Here is a 13,055-nt window from a genome sequence, read left to right on the forward strand (position 1 = left end):
AAATATATGTGGAAAATATTAGAACTCTACCCCTGCCCTAAACTAAGCTGTTTGAGGAGATGACAGGAGAAGCAATAAGGACCACCATCGAACCACACAATAATAAACTATTAATTAAATTTTAGGAGTAGGTGCTTAAGTTTTGTTACTTTCTTGTTTGTCAAGCAGAAGGGACGATGTTTTTAATTAAGCTTTTGGCTTTATCTGTTCGTTAAATGTCACATCCATGGGATTTGGACATGAGCGTTTGTCTTCTCATACAAGAAAACCAAATAAGAAAAAAAGAAGGAAAAACAAGCTTTTGTCTTCTGGTTTTGTGTTGGGAAGTCAAATAAGGAAGATTAAGGTAATAAACAACAAAAGTATTGATAAAAAAAAGTGAGATGTTTCAGGTTTTGAGAGGTTGCTTGAGCCGCCATGGGACAGGTTTTATTGAGCTTTTAATTTATGGTGGTGCGTGAAAATTAAGAAGGAAGTCCTTCGATCTTGGGGATTTGGAGAGTCTTTTTTGTTAGACGTGATAGACGTTACGTACGTTTTTTTCCCTTAAACGTATCCATTTGGTCCATCCACCAGGAGTGGTTTATGTTAATTAATTAACCTGGAAATAAGTTCACTTTGGAGTTTGAAGTGATGATTGGTATTCAAATCTGAGATCAACTATTAATTAAATTTGTAATTTTTTTGGAAGTAATTGAACTATTGCTCTCAAAAATAGAGGAAAGTTTACATCGATGTGTGTTGTGTTTTTCCCTGCAAAATAAAGAAAACTCGTAATTTTGCTTTACAGACCTAGAAAAGTAAAAAGTTAGTTCAAAATGTATTTCAACTTATCTCAAATGCTAAGGTCTCTTAATTTTATATAAAAATAGATTTCGTAACGGACATTCTTCATCGATTAACTTATCGAGTCATTCGTTAAACTATTATGAATATTGTTGGATTTATTTCACTATAGAGGAAAGATGTGGAAAAAGTAGAACAATTACGTGCAACACCTATACTTTCGTAGAATTGATCTCTTCAAGTTCTATAATTATTCCTATATGTCAACCTCCTAATATGACTTTTTTTTTACATCAATCTTTATATTTAACCCAAATAAAATATTCATCTTTTTACCCATAACATGCATGTAATTATAAAGCTATCTTTATATATCCTACTCAATTTTCAAATTATAATTTGTGATAGTGCCTATTTTTCTTGTTTCTTTTTCAAAATACATGGCATGTTAGGTTCACACTCTAAATTCTATTCTATGTTCTTAGATTCAGACTTCAACCCATATATGTTTTATGGCGCTGAAATTCTTCTTTTAATTATTTTTGGATTTTGTAAAATAAAGATAAAATAATAAAAAAATATAATATGTCATGTTATATACGCAAATCAATTTTTTTTTTTTAAAAAAAATTCAAGTTGGGCCCCTAAGATTTAGATAAAGTTAAAAGTTGGATCCTGAGATTTTAAAATTTAGATTTGAGTTGATAGGGTTTGGCTGTGGAGAAAATTAAAAAATTTGCGGTTTTTAATTGTTTTGTTGTGTGGGTATGGCAGTCCGGTTGATCTGAAAATCAATTTGTATTTGTAGTCTCTCATTTTGTTATTATATACATCAGGTTTTCTGTCATCATAATTAATATTGATTATGCTTTTGGGAAGCACAAACAACATTTTGGAGTCTTGCAATCTTTTATTTCGAAACAACCTACCCAAATAGAGGAGGGAAAGAGAGAAGAGAACAAATGTTAATATACAAAATCAATAAACAATGTTTTCAAATCATTTAAATTCCTATCTTATTGTAAACACCCTTCACAATTAGCTTTTAAACATTGAAACTAAAATACCTCTTTTAAAACGTCATATTGACCAAATAAACATTATTTCATATATATAGCCCTAAATTCTTTACCAACAACCTAAATGTACTTTAACTCACCTAATTCAAACCCACCATGTGGCCAAATATTCAATTTATCCTTACATTGTATAATGTTACAAAATATTTTTCTTACATAAAACCTCATAAATGAAAATTTATTATCAACTTGATTAGAGTCAAATTTCTAAAATCCGTTACCAAATGTATATCTATTAATATAAAACACATATTTTACCCTTTATAATTTTATCTTTAGTTGCTTCCCCCAAAAGAAAAAAGAAGAAAGAAAGAAAGAAAGAAAGAAAGAGAGAGAGAATTGAATTTTTGGTTATGTTTATATTATATGTTATGATATAAAGTTTGAAGTGACATTAGTTGGGAGTTGGACAACGTTAAATGGTTAGTTACATTGGTTAACAAAGTTATGGTGAATGGTAGAGGAAAGGAGCAGCAGGTGAGGTGATCAGGTAGGTTGAGTTAGGGTTAGCTAATAGGCTACGTCCTGAGAGGAGGCTATTTTGGTAAGGTTGCTATTGCTATTCTCTTCACGGACTTTAATGAGATCGGGTGCATTCATAGTCACTGCTGCTTCCATTTGACCCAAATTATTTTACGATGCTACTTAACCGCAATTTCTTCTTCTTTTTTTTTTTAATTACATAAATATTTACGTTTAAGTTTATGAGAATGTTGTTTTTGAGTTTTCAAACTATATTATGAAACAATAAAATATTTTATTTTATTTTAGCTATTACCTTACTTAATGACATCGACAAATATATAACTAAACAAACAAAAAGATAAAATAACACTTCCGTGAAAACTCATCCTACTTCTAAATAGCCTTTATAGCTTAGATAAGAAGATTTTATTAAGATTTAAATGAGTAACCATGAACACATTTCAACGATTTAGAAGATACTCAACCTAGATTTGATGCTCATTTTAATATTTTCTAAATTATTATTTGAATTTAATAAAGATAGTCGGACTTCCCTTAAAAAGTAATTGAACCTATCTCAATTTACTAAGTTTTCTTTAAATCTCTTACCATTAATATACCTTGAGTTGTCTTTAAAAATATTAAACAATCTTTATAAAATATCTAAGAAGGTAATTACTTATCTTCGTAAAGATTTGTCAACGAACACCTCGAAGAACAATGATCTTTCTCTTTATAAGAAGAAAAAACTTTGAAACGGACAAGGAAAGAGATCTTTTAAAGATTTTTCAATTAAAGTTGGTTTTTCGATCATAAACTTTATAGATGAAGAACTTTACAATATCTTCTAAAAATAATCTCCTATAAAGATATATCAATCAATAAAAACCTCCAAAAACTTGGAAAATATTTTTTCTTTAAAAAAACCTAATAAAATGAAACTAAATATTTCTTTTCTTTTTAAAAATAGATTTAAAATGTATTAGATGTATTGATTTTGTGTTTGATTTATTTTAAAAAATCTATATGATATTTAAAATTAGAAAAATAGTTTTAGGGATGGTATGTTTTTTTTAGAAATTATTCTTCTATTTCAAAATGTCACATAATTATTTAAAATGAAAACATAAAGTTAATTATTTACTTTTTAAACTTATTTAAAAAAGTCAAACACTAAAAAGATTTATTTTGAAAATTCAGACATAAAAAAGTTATCTTTATTATATTAAAAAAGATTATGTTAGGAGAATTTTTACATGTCCTTTTTACCTAATTTACAATTTTCATAAATTCTTATATTACTTCCCTCGAGTAAAATTTTAAGTAACTTAATGTATTTAATGTTAATTGTGGGACGCAACTATTCAAAATAAGATATATTTGTTTGAAATAGAGATGTTTTAAGTAGCCAGATTTTATGGGCATTGCACCCATTTCTTGGCTAGTTCATACAAGTGTAGAAACTAAAAAGACAATTTTTTCTTTCTTTTAGAATGTATGTGGATTATTTATTGAAAAAAATGTTTTTAAAATTATGTTTGATTTTAAACAGCTTGTATAAAATGAGTTTAATTTTTAAACTCTAACATACCTAAAATAATTTTGTTCAATCTCATTTTTAAAAAATGTATTTTCAAAAGTTACCGAATACCTAAATTTTTTCAAATTATATATATATTTAATTTAAATACTTTAAAAAGGCAATCCAACACTCTTTTATATTACATGATTATGGAGAAATTTGAAGCATATGTACTCTTTCTTACTTTTGGTATGTTTGAATTATGCTCTCTTAGCACTATTACGCAAATGCTTTTAAAAGAAATTGAAAATTGTAACACATGTAAAGAGATATTATTTTAAAATTAGATACTTTTTTCCAATATATTTTTTTAACATGTTATTATAACACATGTGGAGGGATCATTTATGCTTGTGTTAATTAGCATTCCTTTAGCACTTTAAATTTGTTTAGTTATATTCTAGAATATTTGTAATAAATCTTTAGAATTGAAAGAAGTATTTAAAAAATTCATTAGAGGACATGTGTCCAAGCCCTAGTCCATAGCACCTTGGGATGGAGGCTAGGGAACAACCACAACCACAACCAAGCATGAGCTCCACAAGGAACTATACACCTAATAAAACCCATGAATAATAACAAAAATAGTAGGAATAGAAAGCTATGAATGTTCTCTTGCATATATAGAAGGTGATACAATATCCATTTGTACCATTTTAAGTCAATCAAAATTCAACCCAAAAACTTGAGGTTTAGGTGAGTGAGTGAAAGTAAATTTAATATTATATTTAATTATAACACATAAAAAATGAAGTAGGTAAAACTTCATTCTCGCAACTCTAACCTACTCGAACTTCTTAGACTAAACACCCACTAAAAGATTTTAATCATGGTTATGTTGTAAAAGTTGAGTTACAACACAAGTATGTAGGAAGTTGGGAATTGGAGTAGTTTAATTAAAAAATATAAAAAAATATGTATGGTAATGTGTGATTGTGAATTGAATAATTTTGATGGAAGAATGATTAAATGTATGATAGAAGGGATGGTCTCCATCTTTTCGCATACAAATTTGATTTGGTCACTAATTTTGTTTTTTAAAAAGTAATATTTAACTTTATTTTGTGGGACTTAAAAGATGAGAAATGCACCCAAGTTTTTGTATCCTTTAAACTCCCTTTTCGAGATGGTCCCGAGTGGGGAGTGAGGCAGAAAGTAAAAGAAGAACCAACAAGGACATATGAGGAGGTTTTTAAATGGTAAAACCTGACAATGCCTTTCACCAGAATTAACCCCTAACTTTCCATTTACGGAAGACCCTCTTCTTCTTCTTCTCTAATTCATTATTTATTTCACCTAATAATGTATGTCTATTTCTCCCACAAACAACAACACCAACAACAACAAGAAAGAAGAAGATCAAGAAGAAGAAGAAGAAGAAGAAGAAAAAGAAAAAATATGGCTCGTGGGAAGATCCAGATCAAGAGAATAGAAAACCCTACAAACAGGCAAGTGACTTACTCCAAGAGACGCAACGGGCTGTTCAAAAAAGCCAACGAATTGACGGTTCTCTGCGATGCTAAAGTCTCCATTATCATGTTCTCCAGCACTGGAAAACTTCACGAGTATATCAGCCCTGCCACTTCGTAAGTATTAAATATATATATATAATAAATCAAATCAACCACACCCTATCCCATTCTTCTTCTTCTTCTCCTTCTCCTTCTTAATGATATGATGATCTGTTTGATTTGATTTTTTAGGACTAAGGAGCTTTTCGATCAGTACCAGAAGACTTTAGGCGTTGATTTATGGATCACTCACTATGAGGTCAGCCTCACCCCGGCCCTCTCTCTTACCTTTCTCTCTATTTTTATAACTACTCTAATTTATATATTGTATTTCTATGGTGCGGTCCAGAGAATGCAAGACAATCTCAAGAAGCTCAAAGATATCAACCGAAATCTCCGAAGGCAGATTAGGTATTAATTATATTCTCATCATCATCATCTCTATTTTTTTTAAATATATAATTTAATTAATTTTTTAAATATATTATTCAGGCAGAGGATGGGGGAATGTATGAATGATCTGAGTTTTGAAGAACTCCGATGTCTTGAGCAAGATATGGATAATGCTGTCAGGATCATCCGTGAACGCAAGGTCTATTCTCTCTCTCTTATCCCTTTTAAAATTACTTCATTTCTATTTTACATCTATGTTTATAACTATCATAAATCATCTTCATCTATTTGGTTTCTTGACTTAATTACTTCTATAAACGATATCAGTAGCTACTTTAATTAAGTCTTGGGAGTTGAGTTTAGATTTTTTAGATTTTTTTGTATTATTATTAATGGTTTATGTGCTCATCTTGATCGATTAAAATCACTCCCTTTTTTCATTTGCCATTTTTCTTCGATGTATATGACTTTTTGAGCTATCCTCTAGCTATCTCATGTATTTTCTCTTGAAGATAATGCTTCACTTGTGGTATTGGGGGTGTTTAGATTTGCTTGTGATATATCAACCTAGTTGAAGTGAGATATCTCGGTCGCGCCATCATTTCCTCTATCTCTAGTATCTTGTTTAAAAAACAGAAGTGTATAGTGGAGGAGGGAGAAGAGCGTGGCTTCCTAAGAGCTTTGATTGTGGTAGACCAAATTCAACCTTACCAAAACGAAAAAATTTACCTTATCATAACTTTTAAAGTAGTTCTGAGAGTCAAAAACTATTCCGGGGATATTTGAGAGGAACTGTAATGTTGTTTGAATTACTTTGTCCTTTTCAAAATCACATTGAAACATATTTCTAATAATTTCTAATATATTTTGATGATATAAAAGTTATATTATTTAAAAGTGTACAATTGAGTATTAAATTAGTTTTGAGTGATTATACAAAAGTGATTTGAACACTCTTAAAATTGGTTCTCAAATATGCATCTTTTTATATTTAAGGATATGTCAATCAGAAGAGAAATATTTTTACTTTTTCAAATAATGTTTTTTTAGTTTGAGATTCTAGTCTGGGAAAGTATTGTTGCTTTTCAAATAAGCTCTAATTCAAACAACTATTAAACCGTAAATCAGGGTTATACAATATTAAGTACATGGGTTATATCTGAAGAATACACAATCATTGTGAAGTTCTAAACCCACGATCCTAATTTAGAAATCAATTGGTTGCGCGGATGTTTTTATAACAAGATACTAGAAGAAAGAGATCAGTATAGATGCATCAATGGATCAAGACTTCTCAACTATGGACGGTTGAAAATGATTAAATTGGTGTATAAAAAACTTACTTTGTAATTATGATGCATCTATCATTTCTCTAGGTTAGAAAATTTTCCACTAGATTCCTCTGCCTACATTTTTATTATTCAACGAAGGGATTTCGTTGTTTCCTTTTAAAAGAATGATTTATAAGCCCTTCATAATCTCACTTTTTAGCATGTCATAAATTATGTATGTCTTATCGACTTTGATTCTATATTAAATTTGGTAGACATTATTTTAGAGCTAGTTTGGATTCACAATACAAAATAATGTTTTTCAAAAAGTTATTTTATTATTATTTTTAATATAGATTGTTTAAAGTAATTCAAAATGTTCCACAAGCTGGTTTTCAAGCACTAAAATTTCTCATGTACTTATTTTAAAAACTAAATCAATGGTTAAAAAATATATAGTAGTGATCTTGCATATAAGTGCAATAACTGTAAATATAGATGCTTCTGTATGTGTTACATTAACCGATTCAAATTGAAACTTTGTTCAACAGTACCGGGTGATCTCAAACCAGATCGAAACACACAAGAAGAAGGTAATTCAAAATCATTATCATTTATATATATTGAAACGTTGTTTGGGAGGTCTCTTTAAATATCTTACAAAAATGTGTAGTTAGACTACTTTAACTGCTATCTAAAATGTATTATAAAAAGAATTACCTTTGTGATTGGACTAAAAAATGATTACCATCTAGCCAGCCTGCCCTTAACATGGTTCAAATACAAATATTCTCCTACATTCAGTTTGAAATGAATTTTGCACGGAGTCAAAAGGATTGTATTCAAAGTGTATTTGATTATCGCAACTAGTTAGCACCCTCAAATTCACACGAATAATATGCACTCTTTCTACACATTATATAGTTTTACGTCTTTATATATAAAAAAAAGCGTTAGTTATGTAGCAAACTGTGAGTAGATGATTAGATAAGGTATATAAAGATAAATGAACCACATGTATACATCATATATGTAAGTATTACTCATTTATTACTGGAACAATGTTTTCTTTAAAGAATGTGTTTATAGAAGAGTATTGCTTAGCTAGTTGGTGTCCATTTAATAGTTAAAAAGCTAAAAAGCCTACATAGAACAATATGATTGGACTGCAATATAGCTTGCATGTAGCAGTATTACCGTTCTATATTTATTTTTTCAAATATATTTCTTTTAGTAAGTTGAATTCTTATAAAAACAGTATTATCAATTAATCAAAATTATGTTTGTTTTTTTTTTCCTTACAAAAAGTAAGAACAAACCATTTAACTTTTAAGGTTGATAATACAAAAACTGCGTATAAGTTAACTTATATACTGGTTCTGACAGAATAAGTATCTGTTTAGAATAAATTTTCTAGTTTACATGATTAAAAAAAATTATTAAAAACTAAAGAACACTTTGTAAGCACTTGATGGTTTTACATCTTTTGTATATATATATAAAGGTTTGACACATATGACAAATGATAGTTGGATAATTGGGTGGACTGCAGTTTCAAAGTAATGTTATAGTAACATGAAATTGATTTGATGTGGTGAAAATGCAGTTAAAGAGCGTAGGAGAAATACACAAGAGTCTTCTACAAGAGTTTGTAAGTGTGATTAAGTTTATTGGTAGATATACATTATGGTGTGTTACTATGTAATGAAATGACATATATGCACATATTATAAATATTAATTTGTGAGAGTACAGGACATTGCAACAGAAGAAGATCCACATTATGGGCTGGTAGACAATGGAGGAGTAGGTGTAGGAATTGGAGGAGGAGATTATGAGTCAATTATGGGGTTCTCAGGTGCTGCCCATCCTCGCATTTTTGCATTGCGTCTCCAGCCCAACCACACCCACAACAACCATCTTAATAATATTCACCTTCATCACCCTCCTCCTTCAGATCTCACTACCTATCCACTCCTTGAGTAGTCTATATATTATATCATTAATTCCAACTCCTCTTTCAAACCCTAACTCATGATGTCTCACAACTATATATGTTTTTAATTTTGTTTAATTTTTCCCTTTTCTTGGTTCATTCAGTTGTTAAATTGAATGACAACACTTCCAAAGAGATTATATGTATGGTTTATTTCTAGATCATATGGGATTTCCTTTTTTCTTGCCTAAGTTTGTTATGAGTGATGAGGAATATCACAGGGTTTAAAATATGGAGAACAACACACTACACTCCATCTTTCTCAACATCATAAATAAACCCTTTTGCCCATTCATTCTTTTTTCCATTTTTTTATCTCCTCTTATGAAATCAATTCTATTATGGTTATGTGCTATCGAGTTATTATAGAATCTTATTCGTAATATATTATTGCTCATATTTACGTACAAGTATGTATATTATGAATTTGTGATAGATTCTATTATCACCGATATCACTTTTTATAATTTTGGGTAGCATGTACATGCTTGGTTAAAGTGAGAGCATCTTTGAATGATTTTAAGATTTATAAAAAAAAGGTGATAGTACACCACTTTTGGTTCGGTAAAAATGTCAAAACTCAAGTCCAACGTAGATAATTACAAATATCTTCTCATGTTGTGCTTCATTGATACACTTGAATTAGTTTGGTATTATACTTTTGATTATATACCATACGTCCATTTGTTATGCCTCACTGATATATTTGTTATTAGTTTGATACACATGTGATGTACTATTAATACACTTAATTAGGCTTCACTGATACATTCGATGAACTTAATATACTTGATATATTCCTAATAAACTTAATAATACTTCACTAGTTGATACACTCGACAAATTTCGATAGATTTCATAAGCTTGATATAGGTGATATGTTCGATACACTTCATGTACTGCTGATACACGCTATGTATGTTTCATTGATATACTCAATTGATTAAATACACTTTATATACTTGATACAATATTTATATATTTTTTATTAGAAAAGAATATGAGATAGGTCCAGTGCATCCAAGCATTCCTATTAGGTGGGCACCCTTTTAGCACATTCATCATCCCCTTCAAAATATATTCATTAATCGAAAGGAGGTACAAGGTGATGATCAAAAGAGGACTAAAGATAAGATTCGAAAGTAGAAAAGAGTCAGTCAAGTAAACACACTAATGCTTAGAGCTATTATAGTGGGAGTATAATTAGAGAAAATCTTGTTTCTAAAAGACGAAAAACCAGTGAGCTTGCAAATATCCTCCCAAATGTTAATAATGCTAGCAAATCAGTTGTTGAAGGTCGTCCTATTGTTTCTCTCCAGCCAAATTGACCATAAAGTTGCCACCACAATGTTGAAATGAACCATACAGTATTGATATATATTGATATACTAATATATTATTGATATACTTGAATGATACAATCAATTATATCGTTAATAGACTTTATAATCCATTGGTTTATACAATACACTTATGTACTTGATACAAGATATTTAAGTTTAGATTTTTCTTCCTAAAAGAAACACTCAAGTGATACGTTGTCCAACATTCCACACCTCCCTGCGAACTTCCTTCATCGACTACTCAACCCTGTTGCACATCCAAAACCTATCAAATGGGCTTAAGCCAACACAAATGAGCTAAATCGATCCAGTCGAGACCTTATGGACCGGTCTCCTCAAGTGTGGGCGCATCTCCAATTGAAGAGTGTCGCAGCGCTCATGTGATTCTCGACAGCACGCGACGCCTTGAGCTGTGCGCCACGACGCTTGTCCTCGAATCTGAACTCCCTGTTTTTGGATACCTTGTAATTTTCTCCAAATTTCACAAATTTACCGCCTAAGATCAATTCCAATGACTACCAAAATTACAAACTCTCAATGACACAATAAAGGCCGTACATGCCCACTACAATAATTAGTACACAACCAAACTTAATTTAATTGTCAAAATTATAATATATCCATGTTAGCTCCAACAACATTCATGAGATGAATTGACATCCACCACATACAACTAATTAATTAATTGAATGCCTAAGCATGCTCTGATATCGATTGAAGGACAAATATGCATGCTAACGGAAGCAGTAGGATCTAAAACAATCTAATTGTTTTTAATTTTATGGATTAAACATGCTTTAAAATGGGGCACGTGCCCGACGCGACGTTAAATGAAAGACGTCCTTTAAATTCATTAATTTTAAAATAAAACAACAAAAATAGTTTGTCATCAATTTTTTTATTGTGTGATTGGACAACAAAATAAAATAATTATAAAAAAAATGATCTAGAACAAATAGAGTTAAATTTGAGAGTTATTTATATATGAGAAAAGTGTTAGCACCCCACAACAATCGTTTAAAAAACTGGTGACAAATTTCAAATCTTTAATTAAAAATATTCTTTAATTTCTTTTAAAAATAATGTCTTATTTTACCCTTATTACTTAAATATTTGGAGCAATGATCTTACAAAATGAGTAGAGAGGATTTCATCAATTAAACAATATTGAGAAAAAAAAATCTCACCGTAAATGAGAAATTAGTACCATTTCTCAAAACTGTCATGATATTAATAGCCTTCCAACAGAGACACATTTTTAAAACATTAATTCATTTTTTTTGGACCAAATCTTGGACTCCCAAAGATGTGATCCTGAACATCAAGAATTCTATAAAAAAAATTCTATAAACGATATAAGTTATTAGAAAAATATTAAGACTTACATAAATTTTAATTAGAAGAATTTAAAATGTTGAAAGTTTTATTAGAAAGATTCATAAATTTTAAATAAAAATAAAAATGAGAATCAATAGAAAAATTAAATAAATAGAAACAAGAGTAAAGAGACATCATACGATATCATATTAAGACTTTGATAAAAACATATTGGAATTCGAGCTCCCACATAATCAACTGCTTATCTCAAGAATTTTAGAAAATCGAACTTTCAAATTTTCTAGATTCTCTTAGTCGAAAATTTTACAAAAATAATATATATGATAAAAAAGAATTTGAAAGTTATGAAAGCTTTCAAATATTTTAAAAGAAATTTAATGAGTAGAAAAATATTAAATTCAACGCCAAAATAGTAACTAATGCAAAATATTATATAAACAACCCATATCATTTAAAGAAACATAACGATGGATTAATGGACATAAAAAAACACATTAACATTCTAGAGAAAAATGATTGAAGACCGATTTCAAACTTCCAAAAGAATTGAATCCTCACCAAATTTTCTAGATTTCGTCGTCGGTTATTTGTTAAAAGAAACTTAATTTAAAATGTTTTGTGGTTGATTATTTTTTAAAAGAAAATAATTTAAAATGTTAACAAATTTAAGCAACAATTAGCAATAGCATATTAAATTGCCCACAAAAGAAGGAAAAAGTGAGAATTGTAAAAATAACAAATTTGACAAAATATTTATAAGCTATAGTGACATAGCAAATATTTGATAGTCAATTATATCATTCTAAAGTGACATTGATAGCTATTAATAGAAGGATATCACTCGCTACCATTGATAGAATTTAAAAAAAAATTGAGTAAATATTTTAATTTATTTTGTTATTTTTAAAAATACCTCGAAAAAATATAATTTTATAAAAAACGAAAAAATAGTGAAGAAACAATAATTAATGTTATGAAAAAAAAAAAGAAAACATAAGTGAAATAAATAGATCAAATACTAATTATAAAAAAAGTAAAATAAATATATAAAGAATAAAGCTCGAGAATAAATTAACAAAAGGAAGACATAATAATAGATAAAAAGAGATTTAATTGTTGGGTTTTTGGTCCTTAATTTCAAATTAATTAATTGATTAATGTTTCCATGATAACAAATATGATTTTTTTTGTTGACAATTTTATTATTTTGAATAGTTCGTAAGGTAAAGCTTGAAACAATGATTCTGACACCTCTTGAATCACCAAAATCAAATTTCAAACGAAAAGAATA

The 13,055-nt window shown here is 28.9% G+C and overlaps 1 protein-coding gene across 2 annotated transcripts; it reads left to right on the plus strand.

The window, feature by feature from the left end:
- The first annotated feature begins 5,091 nt into the window (after window positions 1-5,091).
- Window positions 5,092-9,378, plus strand: MADS1 (floral homeotic protein DEFICIENS). 2 transcript variants are annotated; one of them, NM_001308935.1, is given in 7 exon segments: window positions 5,311-5,498; window positions 5,616-5,682; window positions 5,773-5,834; window positions 5,916-6,015; window positions 7,639-7,680; window positions 8,694-8,738; window positions 8,843-9,271. In NM_001308935.1, coding segments are annotated over 7 exon segments (735 nt in total). In that variant the 3' UTR covers window positions 9,074-9,271.
- Window positions 9,379-13,055: the final 3,677 nt, after the last annotated feature.

Source organism: Cucumis sativus, chromosome 3, assembly GCF_000004075.3.
Source record: "Cucumis sativus cultivar 9930 chromosome 3, Cucumber_9930_V3, whole genome shotgun sequence".
In the NCBI taxonomy this organism is placed as follows: Eukaryota; Viridiplantae; Streptophyta; class Magnoliopsida; order Cucurbitales; family Cucurbitaceae; genus Cucumis; species Cucumis sativus.

What these genes read in the sequence shown, in the direction of transcription:
- MADS1 (XM_031881595.1), top strand. Translation starts at nt 5,215, where the DNA reads ATGTATGTCTATTTCTCCCACAAACAACAACACCAACAACAACAAGAA. An exon ending in TATATCAGCCCTGCCACTTC is followed by an intron (nt 5,499 to 5,615) that starts GTAAGTATTAAA and finishes TTGATTTTTTAG; the next exon opens with GACTAAGGAGCTTTTCGATC. An exon ending in AATCTCCGAAGGCAGATTAG is followed by an intron (nt 5,835 to 5,915) that starts GTATTAATTATA and finishes TATATTATTCAG; the next exon opens with GCAGAGGATGGGGGAATGTA.